The sequence below is a fragment of the Rattus rattus genome, chromosome 7 (genome assembly GCF_011064425.1).
Source record: "Rattus rattus isolate New Zealand chromosome 7, Rrattus_CSIRO_v1, whole genome shotgun sequence".
NCBI classification, from domain to species: Eukaryota; Metazoa; Chordata; class Mammalia; order Rodentia; family Muridae; genus Rattus; species Rattus rattus.
In genome coordinates this window covers 36,369,200-36,396,077 of record NC_046160.1, presented here as the reverse complement: position 1 = coordinate 36,396,077, position 26,878 = coordinate 36,369,200, and the positions used below count along the sequence as shown (strand labels likewise).

Below are 26,878 nucleotides of genomic sequence, written 5' to 3'. Positions count from 1 at the left end.
TTGAGTGGGATCTCCAGTACCAAGCAAACCCAGTGTGGGGGCGGGCATCGGTAATCTCAGCAATCTGAAAGCAGAAGGAATTGAAGTTCGTGGGACCAGCCTGGGATAACACAAGACGCTCCCTCCCGTCCCTCTCCCCAAGCTAGATCTCCCCAAGGTGGGATGCACTCTTCATCATTCTGACCACCCTCTTCGCCCTGGCCTCCTGGATAGCCTGTGGCTGTCATCCCCTTCTGACCCATATTCCTTATATAGTTCTTGATGACATGTATATAATACGTGGACTCGCTCTGCCCCAGGTATGTGTCCTCCAGTAGCCTTCCTCAGGGCCTTTGCTGTTCTGTTCCACAGAAAACTCTGCCTCTTTGGAAGGTCTTTGTATATACAATTTGATACTTATTACCTGGGGACGTTGCTCAGTTAGCAAAGGAGGCATGGCGTGGTCATGGCTGCCTGTAATCTCAACATTTGGGAGGTGAGATAGGCACATCAGAAGTTCAGGGTCTTGGGACAAGCCTGGGATATATGAGTCCCTGTCTCCCAAACAGAATAAAACACAGTTTATTGTCCTTCCGGGTCTAGTGACACTAAGAGTGACTTAGTCTGACTTGAGCCATCCCACCAGCAGACCTGGCATTGTCCCTTATTCATTCCTGGCTTTGCTGCCTGGTGGTGAATGTAAGCCAGGAGGGAGGCAGGATGTGCTAAGATTGGGATCTCTAGCTTGTGTCACATTAGGGGAAGAACTAAGTGTAAACTGTCATAAGGTCTAAAGGTGGAAATAGACGACTTTGGCCGCCTATTCCCGGGAAAGCCAAGGCAGACAGACCGATCAGTCTGGGAAGAGGTGGGGTGGGATGCGGAGGTGGGGATGTGAGAGGGAGGGCGGGGGTGGGGTCGGTGGGGCCCTGAAAGCGTCCCAGTAGCGCGCTCCTCCAGAGTCGCCCCTGGAGCGGCCCCGGAGACTCCGCCTCCGTTTAGACCCCGCCCCTTGCCGTGCTCTTAGCTGACAGCGGCCGGGGCCGGGTGTTTGCATACAAAGGCGGCTGCACGCGCGCGCACGAACGTTCCTGAGTCCTCTTGGTGAGTAGTAATGGGGACCTGGGGCCCAGAATGCGCCCCAAAGCCCGTTACGGAGACGTGGGGCCCCGCAGGAGGCCGCGTGGGCCGTGTCACATCCCTGGGCCTTCCCGTAGAGCGTCGAAGCTTGCTGGGACCCTGAGGTCCGAGACCCGGATGAGACTCATCCCAAAGGGTTCAGGATTCTGGCTTTGCAGCCAAGGAAACTGAGTCCCGGCAGTGGGGTTGACCTTCGTGCCCAAGGGCACACCTCTGCTGGGCGGCAGCGAGCTGGGAACCGGGATTCTCAGGTAACCAGGCTCGCAGCAGGCCTCTCTATGCCGCTTTGCAGTCTGGTGGGCACTGGGCTTGTGGCTCCCCCAGCAGCTGCAGGCAGTTTTTCCTGGGGAAGGCCAGGGGAATATGGAAGGGAAAGCAACACTTTGGAAGTCATATTAAATATTAAGGGGTGGGTGGGGGGACAGAGTCCAGGGGGCTGGCTGATAATTTGTGTGGCCAGTAGTTGCTTCAGATGGCCACCCTCCTTGGTAGGAGGCAAGAAAGAAAGCAATGGCAGGTCGGTCTGGTCTGGGGTATGTGGGAAAAAGCCGCTTCCAACGCGGTAGTGAAGTTGTGGGGGAGATGAGCCGGTAACGGTTCTTGAAGGAGAGGATGGCGGCCCATGGGGATTCAGACGTTTACTCTCCATCGTTTGTTCCATGAAATAAGTTTTATGAATGAAGGCAGTTAAAGACTAATATCTGCACCACTAAGGGGACTTTCTAGTGTTCCCAGAAAGGCTGAAAGATCCCAGTGTTTGGTTCCCCATGTTGACAAAGCTTCCTGTTTGCCGACTTAGCTTCTGCTGTCACGGGTTTTGTGTGTGTGGGTGTGTGTTTTGGCCCTTATCCCTACTTGTGTAGGGCCTGGTGGTTGGATTGGAAAGCCTGGGGCCTGTGCTTGGTTTTGTCTTGGTGGCTGTCCCGCCTCACGTGATTACTACCCACTTTAGGTGGCAGTCAGCAGTGTTCCTGTGATTCTTGTCACTCTGTTGAAAGGGACAACACATGCCTGATCTTGTTGCCTGGGTGATAAGATGGGGTTCAGATGAGGGAGATGGGGTCTTCGGTTGCTGTTCTGTGTGGGGTAGGTTGTCAGTTGGTGGGGCTGGGGTGGGTCTTTGCTTATCTGTTGCTCTCAGAAGGCTAGAGAGAGGGAAAGGTCAGGAGATGGCAAGACAACTGACTACTGATAGCTGGAAATCTAAGGGCCAGAGTCATCACTTGTGGAGCCCGATTATCAGTTTCCCCATCTAGAGTGAGGGAAAAACCACACTTCATTTACTAGACTGGTGCTCAAATGAACCGGATGCTTCAGACCAACTTCAGGCTGTTACTCTGACAGGGGAGCTCAAGGTAACACTGAGGTCCCTTTGTAGGGCTGGTCCGGTCATGGCTACCTAAAGCTAGCTCTGGTCCATAGTTGACCTGTCTTGGCTTACCCTTCCCCCACCTTAGAATGTGAATCCATTTTTTTCCTGTGTGTTTTATGTCTTAGGTTCGGGGTCTGTAAGGGACCAATAAAGATATGAATTTATTTGAGCAAGTACGTGGATGGCAGTGTTCAGGGGACAGGTAACTTGTTCCAGGACAGCTGGACATGGGGTTGGTGTCCAGTCCAATAACAGCCCAGGCTTCTGGAGCCTTTTGAAAAACAAACAGAAGGGAATGTTGCAGGCTGGTGGGTAATTCGGATGTACTTGGACGTCTTTGTACGTAAACTTGGAGCTGTTCTCTTGACCTTACTGTCTTGCCCAGGCTAGCCTGGAACTCAAGGTCATCCTGCCTCAGCCTTCTTGCCACTAGAATCATAGGGGTGTGCCACCATACCTTGCCTGCCTCAAACCATGTTTATTGTGAAACATGAATATAACCTTCCAGTGGCCCAGGATTTATCTGATTCAGTAGTGTCCCCTGCTCTGCCTGTGTGTGTGTACAACCGGAATACTTTAAATATAAACACACATGAAGTACTCTGCTGCAAGAGACGTCGTACAGTATTTTTTTGGAGCTGTTTGTTACCATTGGGTCCATACCCAGGCTTTACCTGGGATGTAGACGGTGGAAAGGCGACTTCCTAGTACCTCTGGGTGGTGGGTGCTGTTTGAATCACCCATCTTACAGGCTCAGAATGGAGCCACAGTTCTCTTGGACAGACGGGGATACGTGTCCATTACTAATGGCTGTGACAGGGTTGCAGGGCAGTGCATTGATGTATAAAGGTCCCAGGAGCTGAGTATTCTTGACCAAGATGTGCATCTGGACAGAGGGCTCTCGAAAGTGTGTGAGAAGACACTGGGGCTTCCAAGGAGAGCAAAGGCTCTGTGCCCTGCAAAGGAGCTAATGGTTAAGGACCGGTGAGGTTCTGGGTCCCAACCCAGGGCAGTGTCACAGAGCACAGAGGCCATAATGGGTCTTCCGTGTGTCCCTTTCCTGCTGGCTAGGCCCTGGGTGCTTCTTGGCAGGGAACTGAGGACACTCATCACCTGGAATTATAATACCCACTTGTTGCCAGAGCTCAGCTCTGAGAAGTCCATGTCACTTTGTTGATGACCTTCCAGCCCAGAGCAGGGATCATATCCTAGTTGTCCCTGCTACTGGGGCCTTGTTTCTTTTAACATGAAGGCTAACAAGAACCTTGTTAGAATCAGTATTCAGAAACGTGTGTGTGTGTGTGTGTGTGTGTGTGTGTGTGTGTGTGTGTGTGTGTGTGTGATTTGATTGATTATGCATGTTACAGCATGAGTGTGGAGGTCAGAGGACCACTTCATAAAGTCTTTATTCTGCCCCTGCCTTTATGTGGGCTGCAGGGATTGAACTCAGGTCCTTAGGTCTGCCAGCAGGCAGCTTTGCCTGGTAAGCCATCTCACCAGTTCCTCCATATTCCTTTCTGCCGAGTAGTTTTCATTGACATAGCAACCGTGAGGCCAAGTGCACAGGAGTTCTCAGACTCCCCACTAAAACTGATGTGAAAGCAATACTTGTGTATATGAAAAACTGCCCACCCGCTTGCTTGCAGTCCCGAGAGCGTGGATATTTATGGAGCGTACGACTCCTTTCCACTATGCAATAGATGCATGCTATTCCATATACAATGTGGACGGTCCGTCATTTATTAACCCAGGGTCTATAGATCTCAAAGTGATTTCTGCTTTTCCCCATCACAATCAAGTCTGTGGTTACTGCTACTCACAAAGATCTGTTGTTTCTGGGGGCTGGTGAGATGGCTCAGCAGGTAGAGGTGCCTGCTGCCAAACAGGATCATTTGAGTCCGATTTCTAGAACCCACATTCAGGGAAAGAAAGAACGAACTCTCGCTAGTTTCGTGGAAAGAAAGAATTGCTTCCCACTAGTTGTCCTCTGAGGTCCACATATATGCTGTGGCATGTGCATGCATGTCCCTGCATGTACACACACACTCTAAAAACATGACCTATCTGTAGAATCAGTTCTTGCTAAGGAATTGCTGGGGTTTGCTTGTATGTGTCAATCGGGCAGTTCTTTCTGGGACTTTGTCGTGTTAATGACCGGAGCCCTGGGTGTGTGGTTTGTGATTCTGCCATCACTATCGGGGTGTTTGTGGAATGTTTTTGTTTGGGGCTTTCTGAAAGACCTTAAAAATTAAATCATTTTGTGCATGTGAGTGCAAGGGCTTGTGTGTGTGTGAGTGGGTCTGTGTGCGTGTGTGTGGGGGGGTATGTGTGCACGAAGGTGGGTTTGTTTGTATGAATATGCAGATGTGTGCCTGTGCAGCAAGTGTGTGTGTGTTCAGATGTGTATGTGTGCGTGGGCCAGTGCATATGTGAGCATGCAGGTTTGTGTGTGGAGGTGGATGTATACACATGCACATATGTGTTGGTTGTCAGAGGTTGACATTACCTTCCCTAGGGACTTTAACTTTTGAGCGAGGGTCTCTACCTGAACTTGTTGCTCCTGATTCATTTGGATTCACTGTCCTGGGAGGTTCCAGGGATCTCACTGTTTCCTCTCTGTTCCTCCCCAGTGGTTTGTGACAGCCTTTTTATGCGGGTGCTGGGATTAAACTCAGGTTGTCCTGTTTTGAGAGTTGTACTTTGTGGACTAAGCCATCCCTCTTTTGATTTGCATATCTGCGGGGATCTGGGTTGATGGCTACTCATGCATAATTGTCCGAGAGTCCTTTATTGTCACATCATCCCCTTATGTTATTGTGACAAGTTTACAGCGGGAGTGACTGACCCGAAGCCACCCTCACATGACCTTAATATTTCAGGCAGTGGAAAGGCATCAACAAAATGTGTGGGGTTAGGAGAGCTGTGGCAAGGATTTTGAATTTTGGCAGATTTTCAAAGTGGGGGGAGGGATACCACATTTGGATGAAGTATAGACTTTCCTAATGTCCTAACTAGATCAGGAGTCACGAGACTTACGGCACTTCTTGATGGTGTCCGGAGGCTACGTCTGGGACAGTCTGAGACTGGGGTGGTGGCTGTGCCAAGCCTTTGCAGAATGCCAGGATTGATGGAGTCACATGGCCTCCAGTCCCAGGTTGGGGCCTTGAAGTGAGGCTTCCTTCCCAATATGAACTTCATATTTATCTAGGAAGATCTTACCGAGAGATGGCATTTCGGAGAACTTATTGTTGGTTTACAATGCCAACCGAGAAGCAGCTACATTAAAGAAAAAAAAATCTGTGTTTTGTGACTGCAGAGTTCCCCAAGGCCCTGGCTGAGGCCAGAGCAGAGCAGCGGTTCTGTTCTCAACCTGGGGGTCTTGACTCTTCCACAGGGTTACATATCAGATATCCTGCACACCTGATATTTACATTACGATTCATAACAGTAGCAAATTACAGTTCTGAAGTAACAATGAAAATAATTTTAAGGTTGGGGGTCGTCACCGCATGAGGAACTGTCCTAAAGGGTTGCAGCGTTGAGAAGGTTGAGAACCACTGGTATAGAGAATTCCAGGCTTGTCAGAGGGGTCTCTGTGAACAGGTAACATTCTCCTTCAAAATACATTTGAGGCAGGGACCCTGGACTCCTGTTTCCAGTGTGTTAAACTCTGCCAGGTACAATATCTCGCCAAATTCAAGATAAAACCCAGCAGACCCGGTGGACTTTAAAGTAGTCTGGTGGCCGTGTCTTCAAGCAGGCCCGTCAGAAACGTCAGCGTTGGTCTTTGTTCTCTTTGGCTCCTCTGATCTTCCTTCACCCTGGACTTGTGTCCGGATACTTTCCTTTTCAAATCAGACCTCTCCCTTCCTGCCTCATCTGGTGCTTTCAAGGAAGCTGAAACACCTCAGGCATAATGGGATTATGGGCCTGTGGGAAGCCGCTCTGCCTGGGCAGGTTTATTCTGGCTGTTTATCTTCAGGCCAATGGAATTATCCTCTTCCTTGAGAGCCTTCAGTGCTGGTGCAGCTGAAGGAAGTGAAATTTGGGACTTTCTGTCTATTGGTTTGATCATATAGAACTTTTAAAGAAAAAATTGCACAGGGCTTATTTAGAAGAGAGTCTAGTGTGGGGCAGGGGCAGAGAAAGAAGGGCCTGGTCTACACCCACCTTGCCTGATTTCAGCCCAGCAGGGGCCTGATTTATTGTGGCTTGTAAAAGGTCACAGTGTGTCACATGCCTCCTGGGGAGGAGTTGTCCCTTGCACTTCAAGTCTTATTTTTTTGAGGCAGTGTTGGGGATTGAACCCAGGGCTTTTTGCGTGCCAGACAGATGCTCTTCCTGCTGAGCGACATCTCCAGCTCTTCAGTAATTTTAAAGTGAACGCCTTAGTTAGGGTTTCATTGCTGTGAGGAGACACCATGACCAAGGCAACTCTTAGAAAGGACAACAGTTAATTGGGGCTGGCTTACAGTTTCAGAGGTTCAGTCCATTAACATCATGGCAGGACGTGCAGGCAGACATGGGACTTGGGGAGCTGAGAGCCATTCCTATTCAAGCCACCATGGTGTGCACTCAGTGCAGCCATCAGTGCACCCCTCTGGATCAGAAACCCTTGGTCTAGGTTGTCCACTCGCTTCTTCCTCTCAGCCCCCCGTAGCTGCTGCTCTACTGTGACTTCTCTGGTTGTCCTGTGGATGTTTGTCCTGTTCTGACTGCTTCTTTCACCATCCTCACCGCTCTCCTGCCTTACCCATGCTGTGGCAGAACTCCCTCCCCTCCTCTTCTTGAATGTGTGTATGTGATTGGGTGTGTGTGTGTGTACATGTGTGTACATGTATGTACATGTGTGTTATGGTTTGAATATGCTTGGCCCAAGGAGGGGCATTACTTGGAGGTGTGGCCTTGTTGGAGTAGGTGTGTCATTTGGGTGTGGGCAATGAGACCCTCACCCTAGCTGCCTGGAAGCCAGTATTCTGCTGGCAGCCTTCAGATGAAGATGTAGAGCTCTCAGCTCCTCCTGCACCATGCCTGCCTGGATGCTGCCATGTTCCCACCTTGATGATACTGGACTGAACCTCTGGACCTTTAAGCCAGCCCCAATTAAATATTGTCTTTATAATAGTTGCCTTGGTCTTGGTATCTGTTCACAGCAGTAAAACCCTAACTGAGACAATGTAGAGGCCAAGAGTGGACACTGGGTGTCTTCTTCTCTCTCCTGACCACACTAAGGTCAGGAATTCTCACTGAACCCAGAACTCACTGATTGGGCAAGCCTAGGGAGACTTTTAACTCTCAAAGCCCACCCCCAGTAATATACTTCTAGCATCACCTCTACCTCTTCAAGACAGTGCCAGCAACTGGGGACCAAGTGTTCAACCGTGGGGGAGATTTCTAATTCAAAGCTCCACACTGATGTCACTTCCTTTTGACTATCAACACTTTGCAGATGTATTCTTGCACTGCCTTCCACCAGTTCAGCCGTTAAGACTCTCGCTGGATAACACTTGAAACCTGGCAGCAGAGTTTTCTACCTTCACTGTGCCCTGCTTATATAGTCTTAGCCAATTGTCAGGCAAATGTCTTCATATATGACTTTCCGTTTCCCGTGACTGATACAGTCTCATGCAACATAGGACTCAGGGCAGCTGAACTTGTGTTGTCAGCCAGTGCTCACTTGCATTCATTCTAGAACAAACCATCTTGTACTCTCTTTGCTCCGAGTTGTGGAAAATATCAAAGTCAGTCTTAGCTGAACTGGCCTGGACTGCAGCTTCCTTGCCCAAGAACTTGGTCTGCTGTTCAGTGACCAAGCACAGTAAGCACAGTCTGTGTAGGGGCAGGATAGAGTTAGGGGGATGCTCTCGTAGATGTCACAAGAGGGCTTGACTGGACCAGAGTAGGGGTTGCTTCCAGTGAGCCTGCCTCTGATCTGGCAGCTTGGTACCAAGTCTGTGACCATGGACATCTGCTTTGTGATGTTTGAATGTACTTTTCTGTTTCTTCCTGTGACAGGCCTCCTACCCACAGGGTTATTGAGTGAGGCACAGAGATGTGAGATTGGATACATGACAGAAATTGTGAAAAAAAAATGCCCTTAAAAATGATCCCACAGGACTAGAGAGTTGAGACTTTTCCTCTTTTGCTAGACTCAGCAAAGGCTAAAATCTTAAGTTTAATGTGAAGGGTGACATTCTGTGGAAGAATGTCAGGGTTGGGACATTGTGCTTTTTAAAGTTGCAGGTCTTTTGGGGGAATTCTGCATCTCCTGTTTTATTTTCTGAGGCAGGATCTCACATAGTACAGGATGGTGTTGTTGTAAAAATATAAAACATAAAAAATGCTGCCTTTTATCCCCACTAGGTCTACACTGCAGTGCCCCAAGATATCTGCTGGATATCTTAATTCTCAGTCAGCAAAGCCTCTCACCCGCTCTGCTCCATCCCATATCGCACTGCCGAAGGCCTCTCTCTGAGCCGTCAGCCATCTCTCTACTATCTAGTTCCCAGCGCAGGTTCCCATGCCAGAAACACACATCCCAACTTCATGGTGGCCCAGACCAGGCGCCGCACACTCCATTACACTTAAATCTACACACGAAAGAACACACAACAGAGTAACCTTTGACCCAATCGATAAGATATAATTGCCCACCTAAACATACAAAGCCCAGTACCATCCATCCCTTAAGAACATTAATAACAACTGTAAATACACAGAGCGGAATCTTTACGTCACCTTCCATTGTTGTCTACTGGCTACTCTCCCTCTCCTCTTCTGCTCCTGTCTCCTCCTCCTTCCTTCAAACTTTACTCCCGCCCATCCTTCCTTCTCATCCAATGACAGGCCTCCTTCTATCTTGTGCCTGCCTCACCTGTGACGTCATCCCACAGGATGGCTACCTGTGGTCCTGATCCTCCCCCCTCCCCCTCCCGTGTGCTGAGATTGCAGGGATGGGCTGTCACTGACTGATATTTTGGTTATAGGTGTATTAGTTCTCTATCACAAGCCTGGCCCGGGACTCTGTCTTTTATATGTAGTGCCAGGTCCATAGGGTAGAAGTCCCAGAGGTTTGCAGAGGATGGGGGTTGGCTGGCTGGTAGGGCAAGCGCCCCAGCATACGTGTCCCCTGCAGTTGTCAGAGAATAGGTGGGTAGGCAGGCACTGGACAGAGACTGATAAAAGCCCCTGTCTCCCTGTTGTTGATTAGCATTCACACTGTCAGAATGCAATACAAGCTGACCGTTGGGTAAAAGTCATCAGCTATCACCCTGGGCCATGGGCCCTGTGTACTACAGTACTGAATGGACCTGTAAGATACGTCCATGTTGCAGTAGTGGCATGCTTGTGAGGAAACCAACTGCTTCTCGATTGGCTCTGAAGTCTGCTCCATGGGAGAGAATGAATGGCTAACACTGCATGTAGAACTGCTCAAGAGCTTACGGAGGGAGGCCACAGGCCCTATGAGGGACCTACTACCGATGTGGGGGAATCTGCTACTAATGCTTTGCCAAAAGGACACATAACTAAACGGACTTCTGAATGCTTATGGCATTAATTTGTGTGTGTGTGAGAGTGTGTGTGTGTGAGAGTGTGTATACCAGTGCAAATGTGAGGAGGTGGGAGGATCGGGCTGATCTGTGGGAGTTGGTTCCCATTCCTCCCTGGTGTTCTGCAGAACTAACTCAGGTTTTCAGGCTTGGTGGCAAGTCTCGTACCAGCAGAGCCATCTTGCCAGCCCCTGAACAGTTACGGTTTATACATACAGGTAGCTGAGGCTCTCGGCTCGATCAGAGATACCTTTCAACAGTGTTGGAGTTTTGTTGCTTTGAAAAGACACCACGACTATGGTAACTCTTATAAAGGAAAACACTTACTTGGGGCTGGCTTACAGTTTCGGATCTTCAGTTCATCATCATCGTGGTGAGAAGCATGGCAGCGAGCGGGCAGACATGGTGCTGGAGGAGGAGCTGAGGGTTCTACCTCTTGAGTCCACAGGCAGCAGAAGTGAACTGGCTTGAGCTTCTGAGACCTCAAAGCCATTCCTCTATTTCCCCAGCGAGGCCACACCTACTCCAACAAAGCCACGCCTCCCAATAATGCCGCCCCCTATGGATCTGTGGGGACCATTTTTATTCAAACCACCACAGGCAGTGAGCACTGGTCAAAATGGGGACTCCTAACTCATCAGAATGTTGAGAATAAGCAACTGTGGAGTGCTTGGCCCTGACTGGCCAAGTGCGTCACCCCCTTTGAGGCCTGGGGAACGTGACAGAAGAGTACTTGGTGTGGAAGGACTGCGGGACGGAGGAGTGGGGAGGAGTGTCAAATGTTACCTGTGCTGTTGCGTCCCAGCTCCTACTGTGAGGCACTTCCTCTGGCTAAGCTAAGCCGCACACACAGAGCTCTCTCTAGTCCAGCGGCCTAAGTTTTCTTTTTTTTTTTGTTCTTTTTTTCGGAGCTGGGGACCGAACCCAGGGCCTTGCGCTTCCTAGGTAAGCGCTCTACCGCTGAGCTAAATCCCCAGCCCCCTAAGTTTTCTTGTGTTTGATGATGAAGCAACATTGCCAAGCACAGGTGTGAGAGATCGCATTCACCGTCATCCCGGGATGTTCTTGGGTTAGGATTCTGGGCCTCTCTGTGCTGGACCCCGTGGTGGGAGGGATGCAGGGCTTCTTGATGGGGTGGGAGAAACGGACCGGACCGGCACAGGGGTGCTGTGGAGAACGTTCCAGAACCAAAGTGATGTGGGCAGAGCGTGAGAGTAGAATGCGTTCGCTGCATCGTTGAAATGGAGCGATGAGTTGGAGGCCCTGGGCGGCCTTCCACTGTGAGTTGCTCTTGTGAACTTGTGCCTTCTGTCTGTGTCTCAGGTTCAGACGATGAATTACGTAGGGCAGTTGGCCGGCCAGGTGTTTGTGACGGTGAAGGAGCTCTACAAGGGACTGAACCCTGCCACGCTGTCAGGATGCATCGACATCATTGTTGTCCGCCAGCCCAATGGCAGTCTGCAGTGCTCCCCGTTCCACGTCCGCTTCGGGAAGATGGGTGTCCTACGCTCCCGAGAGAAAGTGGTGAGGCCTGGGCACCCCCTCCTCAGGGCACGAGGGCGCTGTCTCCTGCCCTGAGTGCTCCGACTCAACGTGCAAGAAGCCTCGTTGCACAGTTTAGTGCTCACCAGTGAGCACATTGTTCCGGGCACTGTGGCATCCACAGTTACTCTGAGACTTGGGCACACCCATCCCATTGCTTATCAAGTACAAGGCTCAGAAGGCACAGCAGACAGGGCAGGGCAGGGCAGGGCAGGGCAGGGCAAGAGAGCATGGCACAGTGAGGCCGGGGTGGCTTTTAGGCCACTTCTCAGGAAAACGCAAGGCTGAGGATCACCTGATGGCCCAGCCCCTCCTGTGCCTGGGACCAGGTTCTGTGTTCTAAGTTGCCCTTCTGTGTGGTCCCCTTTCCACATGGTAGCTGTTTATGAGGGAATGGTGGACATGGTGTTTCTATGCCGTGGTTTCAGAAGCCCTATGGAGTTACTTCTGTTGTATTCTACTGGTCGGGTGCCAGTCACAGGCTTCCTCATCCTCAGAGGGAGGGCAAGTATGCACACTGGTAGGAGCGGGAAAGTTCTGGATCAACAGTGGAGGTACTATAAAGGACCAGTGTAGCCATGTTTGGAAACCAGTGCCCAGGGCAGGCGTGCTTGCATTAGGGACACCGGCTGAGATGGGAGCTGCTCTCAGGGAAGCTCACTGTGCTCTTAACTGTGTTTCCCCTTCAGGTGGACATAGAAATCAATGGGGAGTCTGTGGATTTGCACATGAAGTTGGGAGACAACGGAGAAGCATTTTTTGTTCAAGAGACTGACAATGATCAGGTGAGGAGGGCTGGGTGTCCAGGGTCACTCCAGGGTGTGGACAGCAGGTGGGCCCAAGAGAAGGAATTCTGAAGCCTTTGCCGGGTAGATGCTGACTGCCATCAGAGCAAAGATTTGCCTGTCAGAGGGACTAAGCCAGTCAGGCAGTGTGTATGCTGAGACCACAGCGGCCCAGTCCTGGCCTTCTTCAACTAACTGTCATTTCCAGGAGACAGGGTGGTGTGGGGGTGGGGATTCACGGTATCCACTGGCTGAATACTCACTGGTATGCAAATCGGAAATGCCTGACTTCTCGTTCTAGACAGGTTAATATTGTTATGTATATGTGGGCTATGCACGTAAGGTGTGTATTTATGTGTGTTACTCGTGACTGTACCCATGCACGTATATAGTGTCTCTCTGTCACTGTCCACTTTAGTGTTAAGACAGGGTCTCTCATGGAACTTGAAGCTTGCTTTGGCCCTCTGTCTGGGCATTGGTCTCTGGTGATCCTTCTGTCGCAGTTCTCCGATTCCAGGGTCACAGCATGTGTGTCGTCATGGCCAGCTCTTACATGGGTGCTGAAGATTTGAATTCAAGTCCTCTTCCTTTCAGAGCGAGCAGTCTTACCCATGATGTCCTGACAGTTTTACCGAGATACCTATCACTAGTGGTTCAGTGGTTTTTAGTGTGTTTGCAGACACGCAGTGGTCAAGCCCCTCCGTTCTGGGAGTTTTACATCACATCTCCATGTACCACCTTACATCCAGCCGGTCTCCCAGCACCCGGTCTCCCAGCACCCGGTCTCCCAGCACCCGGTCTCCCAGCACCCGGTCTCCCAGCACCCGGTCTCCCAGCACCTGGTCTCCCAGCACCCGGTCTCCCAGCACCTGGCCCGACAGCCATTGGAGCTACCTTACCTACTTTGAGTTTTCACACGAATGAAATAAGGCAGGAAGCTGCGCTCCTGCCTGGTGTCTTTTACTTTACACAACGCTTCGAACTTCAGCCGTGTGCTCGCACGTGTCTGAATTTCAGTTTTGACACTGGTTTATTCTTGGGGGTGCACGTGTGCCACCGCCTGTGTGGACATCAGAGGACACCTTCTGGGAGCTGGTTTTGTTCTTCCCCGTGTGGGTCCCAGAGGTGGGCCTTTGAATCGTCAGGCTTGGCAATAGGTGCTTTACCTACTGAGCCAACTTTTGGGCCCTGTTAGTGTTCTCGGTGGCCGAATAGTTTGATATACCACATTTTGTTTACTCAAGTTGTCTCCTGAGGGACTCTTGGGCTGTCATCTTTTGGCCGGTGTGAGTAATGGTGTTGTGACCATTCATATTCAAGTTTCTGTGAGCACTGGTGCTTTGGTCTTCCCCACCCCCACCCCACCTGCCCTCTCCCTCCCCTGTGTATGCCTAGGAGTGAAATTACTGGGTTGAGTGGTAACTTCATGACGTTTAACACTTTGAGGGGCTGGGACTGGGGAGAAGACTCAGTGGTTTTAAGAGCGCTTGCTCTGCAAGTCTGAGGACCCGAGTTCAAATCTCTAGCACCCAGGTTAAGAAAAGCTCTGACTCTAGCCTTACAGGGCAGAGACTGGCAGATCCAAAGAACTCGCTGGCCTGCCACCAGCCTCGCTGAAACAGCCAGGTTCAGGTTCAGAGAGAGAGATTCTGTCTGAGCTCAGTGGGGTGAAGAACAATAGAGTTCTTATCTGGCGGCCCTTCTGGGGCTCCAATGAAGTGATCTTTTGCAGGGGTTCCTTGCTGAACCCACTTAAGCTGGTTCCTTACTGGGAGGTAGTAAACACAGTGTCTGCAATTTAAATGGCCCTAGGCTAGTGATTCCGTTATCTACTTGAGGGAACAGTTTCTGGGCCTGAAGCCAAGGGCTGCTTCTGCCCCACTGTCTGCAGTAGGCCCCACAGCCTCCAGGCAGCTCCTGTCTGTGGGAAACCCTGAATTCTCTAGCTGGTTTATTATAACCTCCCGTTGCTCCTGGCTGGGACCCATTTTAGGCTCTCATGAGATGAGCCGTTTGGGGCTCCTATGCCACAGAGGCTGTGTACCAGCTGGCCAGCTCAGCCTCGGGGTGCCTGGGAGCCTGCTGGACAGGAAACTTGTACACTATCACCACTGCTTCCTTGTCCTTAGGCCAGCTCTACTCTTCTGTATGTCTTTCCAGTGATTCCTGTCTCCTACCTCACCGGCTATGCAGCTGGATGTGCTCTGGAGTGACAGGCCCACAGTTGTCATCTGGATTCTTTCTCTCTTTTTAAAATGAGATGGGCCGGGGTGTGAGAATGCACACATGCACACACTCACCCAGCTGCCCCTGGAAACCTACTTACCTTTACTCTGACACAATACAATGTAAAGCTGTGTCCGGGTCCCATAATAGTGTCAGTGACTGTTTTCATTTTTCTCAGCCTTGGATGTTTTAGATGAGTTTTGTTGATTTGAAATCACTAGTAATGGCCTGACTCTTACGATTCTATGAATATTGTGTTCAGTACAAAAAAGTGTTTGAGGAGTGGATGACTCTGACTCTCTGATGCCCCCCTCTGGCTATGAGATGCTGGGCTGTCCTGCTGGGCTGTCTCCCGAGTAAGTCCTTTGTCATGACCCCTCTCCTTCCCTCCAGCTGTGTTAATGGGACTCTTGAACACCTCCTGTTTAGGAAGTCATCCCCATGTACCTAGCCACGTCCCCCATCCTGTCAGAAGGAGCTTCGAGAATGGAAAGCCAGCTGAAAAGGAACTCTGTGGACAGAATCCGGGGCCTGGATCCCACTTCAGCCGCCCAGGGCCTGCCTCCCAGCGACACCCCATCCACTGGTTCTCTGGGGAAGAAGAGAAGGAAAAGGAGGAGGAAGGTCCATTTGGACAATCTCAAAAGAGACGACAATGTCAACACATCTGAGGATGAGGACATGTTTCCCATAGAGATGAGCTCGGATGAGGACACAGCACCGATGGATGGGAGCAGGTGGGCAGCGAGGGAGCACGGGGATCTGTGGATGGGAGCAGGTGGGCAGTGAGGGAGCATGGGGATCTGTGGATGGAGCAGGTGGGCAGTGAGGGAGCACGGGGATCTGTGGATGGAGCAGGTGGGCAGCGAGGGAGCACGGGGATCTGTGGATGGAGCAGGTGGGCAGTGAGGGAGCACGGGGATCTGTGGATGGAGCAGGTGGGCAGTGAGGGAGCACGGGGGTCTGTGGATGGAGCAGGTGGGCAGTGAGTGGCACGGGGATCTGTGGATGGAGCAGGTGGGCAGTGAGGGAGCACGGGGGTCTGTGGATGGAGCAGGTGGGCAGTGAGGGAGCACAGGGGTCTGTTGGAGGAGGATGAATTAATTCCTTCCTTCCTTCCTTCCTTCCTTCCTTCCTTCCTTCCTTCCTTCCTTCCTTCCTTTTTGACAAATTGAACTGAATTGTAGCTTAGCATCACTACAACTGAACTTCTGGACATCATGCCTCTTGCTCTCAAATGCTGGGATTATAGGCACACATCATCGTGCCCTGTTAGCTGGATTTGAACGTGGGGTTTTATGCATGCTAGGCAAGTCCTCTACCAACTGGACTGTATCCCTAGTCCTAAATGAGTTAGTTTTTTAAAGATGATTTTATAAGTTTTGTTTTTAAGCCGTTCATTCCTCTGTTAGGCTTCTTAGACTGAATTTTGCAGTTTGTGGGCCCAACTTAGAGAGGAATGAAGCCTCCCTCAGGCTTTTAGCCTAAGACACAGTTGGTCACGCCATGCCTCTGTGGCTGATAACTTCAGCTTTCTGAAGTCGTATTAAGAAGCAAGAACCAGCAAGTGAGTATTTCATGAAAGCTGTTTCCTAAGACCTTGTTTATTGACTGGTGCTGGGGGCCAGATCTGTGGCCTTGTGCCTGCTGAGCCAACACAGTGCCATGAGTCCCTCCGCCTACCCTCACTGGCTGCCCCAGGTCTGCCTGTGGCCTTGAGGCGGACCTGTAGGTTGGGAGGGTGTGTGGTCAGCTTGGTGCTAAAGAGGACTGGAGCCCACACTCACTCCATGTTAAGCAAACTTTTCTATTTTAATTTGAATTATGCCCCCAATTTGATGAGCTTCTCTCCTTTTATGTCTTTGCTTCTAGGACTGTAGTGAAGCTTAGTTCGTATGTATATATTTTGGTGGAAAAAGCCAGTTTTGAAAACTAACTTGTAAAGAATATTTTCTGTTTCAGATTTAAAAAAAAATCATTTATTTTATGTCTATGAGTACACTGCAGCTGGCTTCAGACACACCAGAAGAGGGAGGGCATCAGATCCCATTACAGATGGTTGTGAGCCACCATGTGGTTGCTGGGATTTGAACTCAGGACCTCTGGAAGAGCAGTCGGTGCTCTTAACCTCTGAGCCAGGTCTTCAGCCTGCCTCTGTTTCAGATGTTTAAAATTTCATGTGGCTTTTGTTAATTTTTATGTCTTTTTAACATAAAGAAGGGCTAAGGAACACCAAGAATGGAATATTCCTCTGCTTCATTGGTCAGAGTGAATTATTTTTATCTTTTGAGGCAGGGTCCTTCTGTGACTGAAGATGACCTTGAACTTCTGACTCTCCAGCCTTTACCTCCCAAGTGCTGAGGTCACAGGAGTAAGCCACTGCACTCTTTTTTTTTTTTTTTTTTGGTGGCACTGGGATGGAACCCAGAGCTCTGAGCATACTAGGCAAAGCCGATGGAGCTGCGCCCCCGTCCTCAGATCTGTATTTTCTTCTGGTTTATACTAGACATTGGCTGGCATCACTGTCTTCCCTAACTGTAGCCTGTGATCTGCTGTGGGTACAGGGGCTGTTGGTCTTGGACTGGTTGTAATGGCCTCTCTGTGGTTTTCCGTTCCAGCGGCTCTCCTCAGGTGCTTCCAGAAGCATCCGAAGTGTAGACCGATGCCTCTGCGGGAGCGGGCTCGGGGGCCATGTGCTGTAATGTCTGTGGCCCTCTGTGAAGCTAGGGGGCTTTACAGTCATCTTTAATTCAGAGAGACACACGTTTGCTGCCATTTATTTCTTTGGCCAGACATGAGACATGTTCTCTGTGGGCTCTGTGTGTGTGTGTGTGTGTGTGGTTGAGTGGCAGTTGCCCTGTAAACGGGAATGTTGTGGAATACCTGGATACAGTCCAGTTGACCTACCTCTCAGGCTCTGGTGAGGGGAAATGTGAAAGGTGACAATAAGATGCTGTAATGCAAGACAGGTGTGGTAGCACACACCAGGAAGCCCGGAACTGGGTAGACTTGGCAGGAGGATCACCAGCTTGGGTGACTTAGTGAGAGCTTATCTCAAAGTGTAAGAGGCTTAGTGGTAAAGTGCTTGCCTACCATCTGTGAGTCTTGGGTTCCATCCCCAGCTACACACACACACACACACACACACTCACACACTCACACACATATACACACACACAAACACATTTGCTATCTTCATTTCCCCCTGTCTGTCATACACCCCCACACTCACACACACTCACACACAAACACACACACTCAACACACATACACACACACTCACGCACACACTCACATACTCAACACACACACACACACACTCACTCACACAATCACACACACTCACTCACACACTCACACACTCACACACACTCACACACTCACACATACACGAATGCTACCAGGACTACACACGCTTGGGGATGCTGTGGTGGTCACTCACACTTGATGCTACCAGAGGTTCCTACGAATGCTTGAGGATGCTACAGTGGTGGTTGGTACAGCCATTGTGCTCATGCTCTGGTGAGAACGTTTTAGGTTTACAGCCCACCCAAGGCAGATGCCCAAATGCACATTTATACGTGCCGACTTTCCCCTCTTCCGTTTCATCTCCATTTCCTACAGTGTGCCTGAGTGTGTCGGAGGTCATGCTAATTAGTGAAGTCCTTAGATGTAAGCAAGAAGAAACTTGGCTCTATTATGAATCTGCCCTTGGTAATTGGTAATTTTTCTTTTATGGCTTTTTATTTTCCTCTAGAGCTCTTCCTAATGATGTACCACCATTCCAAGATGATATTCCTAAGGAAAACCTCCCCTCGATTTCAACATATCCCCAGTCAGCATCGTACCCCAATTCAGACAGAGAGTGGTCCCCCAGCCCCAGGTAAGTTGCTATGTTTGAGTGTTTAGAAGTCAGCTATAGGAAGCATGTCTAAAAAAATAGTGAAGAGGAATTAAAACTGAAAATAATTAGGCTAAGAATCTTTGTGTGTGTGCTGAGGTGTGAGTTGGGTTGAGTGTGGAAGGAAGGTGAGCGAATCTCAGACTTGCGTTGACCTTAGATCCCATCTGCAGGCAGGCGTACTGCAAGGTCCTGCGGGCGAAGGCCCAGCAGGAGGAAAAGCACCTGCTGAGTTACCTGGTGCCCATTGGCAGCAGGAGAGGGCAGCATGGCCAGCCTGACTTTGGTCCTTAGCCTTGAAGTGAATTTCAAATGCAGGGACACTGCTGCTGGGGGCCTGTAACGCCAACAAGGACTGGCTGAGGGCTGCTGCCCTCCAGTTAATCCACACTGCTGGGTTCAGGAGCACGTGCGTCCCTGGAGCACCCATGTGAGCCTGAGCCCGGAGCTGCAGCTGCACCAAGCACCAGGGAACTTCCTGAGGACCCCAGACGCTTTCAAATCCTTTAAACTTCAGAAGACAGGGGTCTCTGGAGTGCTTCTGCTGAGAACCCAGGAAGGGCAGAGACCCAAATTCTGTGCTCTCCATGGGACAGGCTCACCCCTGCTAGGGCAAAAACTGGTTGGTTCTTGGGCGGCAGATAAATCCTGGGCATGATAATGGTTGTGGTCTCTAAGGGACCATAGCTTTAAATGTCATGGTGGGTGGGGACAGGTTGTTAACTTGCTCGAGAGGTTTGGAGATATGGAGATAATAAAGAGGCTGGGAAACCTGATGACTTTGGTGCCCTTGGGCTATCCTAATGGACTCTGTAGATTTACTTGTAGTTTAGAATGGAGAGGGGTGCACCCTGGGGCTGTGACATGGGCTGCCATCTTTGTCAAACACCTGTCTTGGTTCTTGTTTGCTCAGGGTCATCTTGAGAATGAGGCAGCCTCAGTCATAAACTTGGGCTGAGCTATCTATCATGTCTGACTTAGCTGGGACTGACAGGAGATGTTCATCTACCAGAGGATAGGGTCTACCCGCTTAGAGATCAGACCTTCCATTAGGTACCTAATACTTAGCCATATATATGCATGTGTGTATGTACATATGTATATGTGTATGTATGTAGCTTTATGTTAGACATGTTTTAATTTCTTTTCCTATTGCTGTAATAAAATGCCCTGAAAAAAGCAACACACACACACACACACACACACACACACACGTGTGCACAAACAAAAGTAAAAATAAACTTTTGCAGAAAACTCAAATATACTTGAAAGATAGATTTTATTTGACCCACATTTTACAAGGTAGTCCACTTAAAAACATTAATGAGATATTTCAAATCTTGTTTTCATAATAAATCTTTAAGATCAGTGATCCATTCTTCATACCCAGCACACAACTGATGGTGGATCTCTAAGATGCTTGGAATCTCATGTGTTCTTCTCCTGCTTCAGGGAAGATGATCTCAAAGAAAACAAATACACTGATTTGGGAAGAAAACAGAGCACGGTATTTAGAGACTGCTGACTAGTTGGAAAGCATATTCATTAACCTGAAGAATATAAAAGAAAGGTTTAGAACTGCCCAGAGAGGGCCTCACTGCCTTTCCTGTTCACTTTGTGAGTCCAGGATACTGATGACTTCAGATTATGTGACTATTGTCACAGGATTACACACAGGATATGTAGATACTTACATCCACACTTAGAGCAGTGTGTTTTTATTAATAGAGAGAGCCCATGTCAAGCCTGTAGATCATGGAGTTCGATTCAGTGCTGAGCTTTGACCAGACATGAATGATCTTGCCTTGGCTAAGGGCACAGGATGAAAGGGGAAGACAAATGGGACATTTGGCAGCTTCCTGTCTTTGCATCCCAGGAAGTCTGTGCTGATGGTCTAGAGGGTAGCTCAGGTTAGTGGAGTGCTTGCCTAGCAGGCATGATGTCCTGGATTCACTCCCAGTCATGGCAGAAAACCAGGCAGTTCAAGGTCGTCCTCAACCACAAAGCTGGTCTCAAGAGAAAGTTCACATTGCTTTCCGACCGATTTCAACATGGACTGGCCTTTTGCTATTTGCCAGCCGAATGTTTTTGTGTGTTAAAGGCGGTGTGCTGAGAGCCGCAAGCAGAGATGGGACATTTCGTTTTAACTGACTAACTTTTTTCCCCTTTCTTTTTGTTGTGTGTCTGTCGGTGCCTCCAGCAGCCTGGTAGATTGTCAGAGGACTCCCCCTCACCTGGCCGAGGGAGTTCTCTCTAGCTCTTGTCCTCTGCAGTCTTGCCACTTCCATGCTTCGGAAAGGTAGACCTGTTCTTACAGAAGCCGTGATCTAACTCTAACCCAATCATTTGTGAAGAAATCTAACTGACATGATATGAAACAAATTTTGATCTAACACTTAAATTCAATTGTACTCACTAACCAACTTATGAAACAATATACTCCCTTCCATTTTAAGTCATAAGTAGGCGATAAGACAATGTTTATTTTATTTTAAAGATGTATTTACTTTGATATGTTTGAATGCGTGCCTGAATCATGTCTGTGTACCCACATGCATGCAGTGCCCAAGGAGGCCAGAAGAGGGCAATGGATCCCCCGGGAACTAGGACTGGTGCACTGGGAATCTAAGTGGAACCCTTGGTTGGGGAGCGTGTGTTCCTAAGCAACGAGCCCGGACTAGACTTGTTTAAAGCCCCTCGAATGGTCTGTCTCGTGTGCTGCTTGGCTCTGTGAGTGGCCTTGAAAATCAGGACAAGGAGCCCGAGACTGAGAGACCGTCTTTTCTGTGGTTTGGCGATTGACAGACAAGTCTCTGAGCTATTTTTGGAACGTCACTTTAGAAAATGAGTCAAGCCACTTACTATAAATATTTAAACAGCCTGTTAGCTGTCTGTATAATGGATTCACACACTGCACAGCACGTCCAGAGCAGAGTTTAGGAGAACGGCGTAGGACCCGTCTTAGGGCAGGCATGGGTTTATGTTTTTATCGGGGGCAGGTGTCTGAGATGTCTCCTCTCCTCCTCAGTATTGTTTATTTTTGTAGACATTCCTCATCCTCTTTTTGAAACTTTATAATCAAGTAAGCACTGATTAATTTCTCTCTGAGAAACATAAATTCCACAATTTTATTTGAATTAAAATTTAAAGATGGACTTTACATTTAATTATATTTACTGCCTCACCCCTCAACCCCCAAAGCACTTATGTGTGTGTCCGTCTAGGTGGCTGTGTGCGTGTGTAAGTGAAGTCCAGAGGTGGGCACTGGGTCCCCTAGAGTTGAAGTTACAGGCAGTTGTGAGCACCTGGGATGGGTGCTGGGGATTCCAGTCCTCTGCCAAGAGCAGTTACTCTCCTTCATGTTTCACCTCTCCAGCTGCCTCTCCAGTTCCTGTGTGGTGTAGGTCCTCCATTGTAGAAGCTCGTGTGTGTGTGTGTGTGTGTGTGTCTGTGTGTGTGTGTGTGTGTCTGTGTGTGTTTCTGTGTATGTGTCTGTGTGTGTGTATGTGTGTGTGTCTGTGTGTGTATGCTGTAGGGTTCTATTGTAGAAGCTCTCATGTCAGGGCTAGAACATGAGGGTTGCCCTATGGTAATGTGCTTCATTGGAAAGATCAGTGGTCAGCGGGTGCCAAGGGAGGCAGATGCCTCACTGTAAAGTGAGGGTCTGTAGTCTGGCTTTATGGAAGCACCAGGACCAGCCTAGCTGTGTACATACAAGATATATGTGGCCACAGGGTTGTGTGCTCTATGAGGGAGGGCTCTCTCCTTGAACCAACAGGAAATGCCCTCTTGAGTTGGAGGTGGGACTTGACTTAGTTAAGTGAGACTCAGTGCAGCCAGGGGAACAGATAGGGTCTGTGAAGAAGCCATTTCCTGTTTTGTGTGAAAGGGCCGCTGTGTTCCTCTTGAGGGAAGTGGTGTGGGTGAATAAAGAGAAAGAGAACTTCTGTGCTATTTCTTCCGGCCTTGCGGCTTGGTGTCTGTGAGAATCAGACCCACATTGATGCTTTTGGCCTGCTAATTTGGCTGAACAGACTTAAGTCTTGGGTCAAATGTTAAGGTAGAATTGTGTGCTGTGGAAGGGAGGCACATCACTGTCACTTAGGAGCAGCACAGTGAGGTGACACAGAAAGCCTTTGATATGTTTCTGGAGATAGCTGTCTGGTGACCCAGTGTAACGAAGTTGGTACACAAGATGTTTTCCCTGTTCTCAAAGCCAGCGTCTAAACTCGGGATACAGTGTCAGCTGGTCAGGACCCCTTTGCACCTGCCGGGAAGAGGAGGTGCTTGCTAGGAAAAACGAGAGCATAGGTGAGAAGCCTGGGTGTGACAAAGGACAGCAGTTTGTACCCAAGAGCCCCTTCCCTGCTTTTCCTCTCTTTGTCTCTCTGATTGTTTCTCCTCTTCTCCATCCTCCTTTTCTTCTCCTTCTTCTTCCATTAGTTTTTTGAGCGTTTCCAGTTCTGATTCTATCCCCACACTTTTCAAGTTATAGCTTCTTCCTTTTCTTAGTGTCCTTCAGTTTGGCTACAAGGCTGGTCACCTTGTTGGATGTGGTGCACACTGACCTCTAGTGGCCAAAAGAGGGATAGTCAGAGGGAATGACCCCAGGGTTACTAGAACCTTTGACTCTGGGACAAAACCAAAGGTTTTTTTTTGTTGTTGTTGTTGTCGTTGTTTTCTGCTTTTTCCCCCTTCTTCTTCACTCAAATCATGGGTTTGTGTTTTCTTAAGTCCTTCAGGCTCCCGGCCCTCAACACCAAAAAGTGATTCTGAGCTGGTCAGTAAGTCTGCAGACAGATTGATGCCAAAGAATAACCTGGAAATGCTCTGGTTATGGGGTGAATTGCCACAGGCTGCAAAGGTAAGCCTTTGATCTCAGTTCTACAGTACCTGGAGGGTTTCTAAGTTAGCTCCAATCATGTGGAATTACTATCCCAGCACTGTAGAGGGATGCACTGCCGGGAGCTGACTCAGCGGATGTGTGCTTGGACCGGATGTGCCTGTGTATTTTGAACAAATGAACCTACACTGTGTATCACAGTGAATTCTAGGTCAGTAAAGAAAACAACACAGCTTGGGTATAGACATTAGCTTCTAGAAGCTGCAAAGAAAAACACTTTGCTGCCTTACTTCCCCGAGGCCCACGGTGGATAGGGAGGTGTCCTGTCATAGAAATGGAGGCACTGGATCTGAGCCCCTGGAAGAAAGGCTGTGATGTAGGAAAGGCTGGAATCCCTGTGCACCTCGTTCTTTAGAGAGAAGCCACTGGGCGTGCAGTATAGGGAGGAGAGGCCAGTGGAAACACAGGTATGGAGTGTGAAGGCTTCCGCTCATCGGTGCAGAATAGTTCTAGCATCTAGCTGGTGAGCTGTTCATCTTGTACCTTTGTAAACCCTGGAAGAGATGGAGAAAAGCCGGGTGTGGTGGAGGCCAGGAGGGTCCGGAGGTACGTTGCCCTGGGTGTGAGTTCCCCCACTGCACTTGGTAGCAAGGTGGTCTTGGGCAAGGGGAAGCCTTTGTATCCTTATCAGTAAAATATAAGAAGATAAAGAGATACTTTGTGAAGTCGCTTCCTCAAGCCTTCTCTAAGCACCGGCTCCTTAAAAACATTATTTTTAATGATGTGGGTGTGCATGGGTGCGAGCCTGCATCTAAATGCAAGTGTCCAAGGAGAGCAGGGGCATAGGCTCCCTGCAGCTGGAGTCACAGGCAGTGTGCTGTGACTTGGGTAACTTGGCTTACCAGACGTGGGTGCCGGGAACCCAGCCGTGGTCCTCTGAGAGCAGTGTGTGCCCTTAACGTATGAACCAGGTCTTTATTCCCTTTCTTCTTGGCTCTGCCTCAGTTTCTCACCCTGTAAAGTTCACATCTACAGTTGGCACTGTGTGTATACATACATATATATGGCAGGCTGGCAGGCGCATTTCCAAGAATACAGGATGACGATATTTTGTTTCAAGACACTTTGTCTCATGTTTCAACGCATTGCAAACGTCTTGAATGATTTCACTGCCACCCCTGTAAGAACAAATCACCAGGGCTGGATGTTGTGGTGCAGGCTTGCAATCCCTGCACGTGGGGCGAGGGGTGTCAGAGATAGAGCTGGTCTAGCAAGTTCTGCACAGCGAGACCCTGTCTGTGATCTGTCTAGTACATATGTACACATATATGTGCATTACATTAAGTCTATATCACAAAGTTCTCAGAGGATATTATGGTCCCTGGAAGCCCCGTTCAGAGCATGTAGTGAGTACATACATGGGTGAAGGCAGAGAGTGGGTCTGTTGTGGCTGGTTATGGATGGCTCCCTTCCTCTTCCAGGCTGTACTATGCTTTGGTGGAGAGTTCTGATCGGTTGGTCTGTGAGCCTCAGTTCTGGTGCAGCCAGACATCTTAACAAATTCACCTCAGCAGTTGCGGGAGAGCGAGTGTGAAAGTGCAGACCTGGCTGCTTCTGACTGAGCGGCTCTAATTGCAGACCTGCCTCAGTGTGGTTTTGTCTGTGAGGGACCCAGGGACTTCAGATAGGGAGGGTCTGTCTGTGCAGATCAGCACCTCAGGCTTTGTTTGCCTTCCTTGTACCGTAACTGCAGGTCTCTGCATGGTAAGTTCCCTCTCGTGCAAACTGATCACCTCCGTGCGTCTTCAGTCCCAGTTTCGGGGAGAAAGTTTAGTGAAGTCTGATACATGCATCTAGAGAGATGCGGGCTTTAAGAACACAGCTCTGCATTTTCACAACGGGTGCAAGCAGCCTGATCCCAGGTCCCAGAGAGGCTGTGCGTGGCCAGCAGCATGGAGATCCTTAATCTCTTTAGCTGCTGCCTGTGCTGCCTGTGCCCCCCTCCCCCCCATGGTAACAGAGATTGGCTTTGTGGGGATCCCTTCCCCCACATTGTTCCGCATAGACGGAATGCATTTATTCTCATTTCTGCAGAATCCCCCACTGTGAGACCCACCTCACGTTCTGTGGAGGGTGGTGGGGGCTGCAGCACCTCCTGCCTTTAGCTTCCCTCACTCTCAGTCACTTCTGCTTGGCAGCTGATGCTTCCTTCCTTCCTTGTGCTTATTTAATTTTTACTCATAATTCTAGATGTAACTGAGATCCCACTAGACTTGGAGGAGAATGAGGAAGATACGGAAAGCAAAGTGCTACAGCGAAAACACAGAGCTCATGGGAGATGACGAGCGGGGGATGGGGGTCCTCATCTGGGCAGGGATGGCCCGGTGAAAGTGCACACGACTTAGATGTATCAGAGCTGTCACAGCCAGCAACAGTGTCCCTCCTTCTAGTCTATGATTCAGTTTCGGACCCAAAGTGTCCACAGCTCCCACCGTGCTGTGCCACCCCTCCCAAATACACTTGGGTGCACTTCGGCCACTCAGCCTTGGCAGCGCAGTGAAAACCTGGGCCATGCGAGAGATGATGCCAGGGCCGAGACGTTTTCTCTGCAAGCGTCGGAGACCCCGCTCTTGGGTTCCCTAGGCCGAGTTGCAGAGCGTTAACTGACCTCTTGTTTGGCTCTGCAGTTTTTCTCTTTGCCTGGGCTTTCAACTCTCCTCAAGTCCCTTCCCTCTTCTTCTCCTTTCTTACAGCCATCATCTCCGCACAAGATGAAAGACTCCAGCCCCTTAGGAGGTCGGAAGATGGCTGATAAAATCCACTTCCAGACCATTCACAGCGAGTCTTCAGACACTTTCAGTGACCAGTCCCCAACAATGGCCCGGGGGCTGCTCATCCACCAGAGCAAGGCTCAGACGGAAATGCAGTTTGTGAATGAGGAGGACCTTGAGGCCTTGGGGGCCGCAGCCCCACCTTTGTCTGTGGCCGAAGAGCTCAAGGCCCCAGCCTCCAGCACAGCACAGACATCAAGCAAGTCAGATTCCCCTTCCAGAAAAAAAGGTATGAAGGCAAGCGTGGGGCTCCCCGCTTACTCCCAGGCTGCACCCCAGAGACACTGCAGCCTTGTCCAGTTTCAGATCAGTCAGAGAAGGCCCAGATCCATGGTATCTGTTGTGTTTAATCTTTAACCTGTGCTTCCTCACCACATGAGGAGATTGTCCTAGTGTGAGGCCAGACATGTTTAGCACTGTTAGAGATCCGTGTTACCCAACCCTGTCAGTGACAGTGATGCCTGATCAGCTCGCCACCAGGGCCAAGCAGCGATGATGCTGGGCCCCGCCCCGGTTAGCCGGGTAGCTTGGTGCAGCACCGAGGGCTTGTATTGACCAGCCACAGGTCTCTCAGCAGGGAGTGGAGAGGAGGTCTATGAACATGGTGCCCAGGGACCCATCATGTAGCCGTAGGGATGCTGTCTGTGCCTTAGCATGTCAGCAGGGAAGTGTTCAGGCAAGCATTATAGCTATCAATTACGGTAATCAT

The 26,878-nt window shown here is 49.7% G+C and overlaps 1 protein-coding gene across 3 annotated transcripts in view; it reads left to right on the top strand.

The window, feature by feature from the left end:
- Positions 1-1,010: 1,010 nt before the first annotated feature.
- Lpin1 (lipin 1) overlaps positions 1,011-26,878 on the top strand; it is a 56,053-nt gene continuing 30,185 nt past the window's right edge. The window contains exons 1-7 of one of the 3 annotated variants that reach the window (XM_032907494.1): positions 1,011-1,083; positions 11,365-11,565; positions 12,273-12,368; positions 15,024-15,331; positions 18,352-18,477; positions 23,230-23,359; positions 26,092-26,398. In XM_032907494.1, the coding sequence (XP_032763385.1) occupies positions 11,374-11,565; positions 12,273-12,368; positions 15,024-15,331; positions 18,352-18,477; positions 23,230-23,359; positions 26,092-26,398 (1,159 nt within the window). In that variant the 5' untranslated portion in view covers positions 1,011-1,083; positions 11,365-11,373. Of the gene's footprint in view, positions 1,084-11,364; positions 11,566-12,272; positions 12,369-15,023; positions 15,332-18,351; positions 18,478-20,695; positions 20,795-23,229; positions 23,360-26,091; positions 26,399-26,878 lie in introns of those variants that run through there. The other 2 variants (XM_032907493.1, XM_032907495.1) reach the window with 2 other exon arrangements.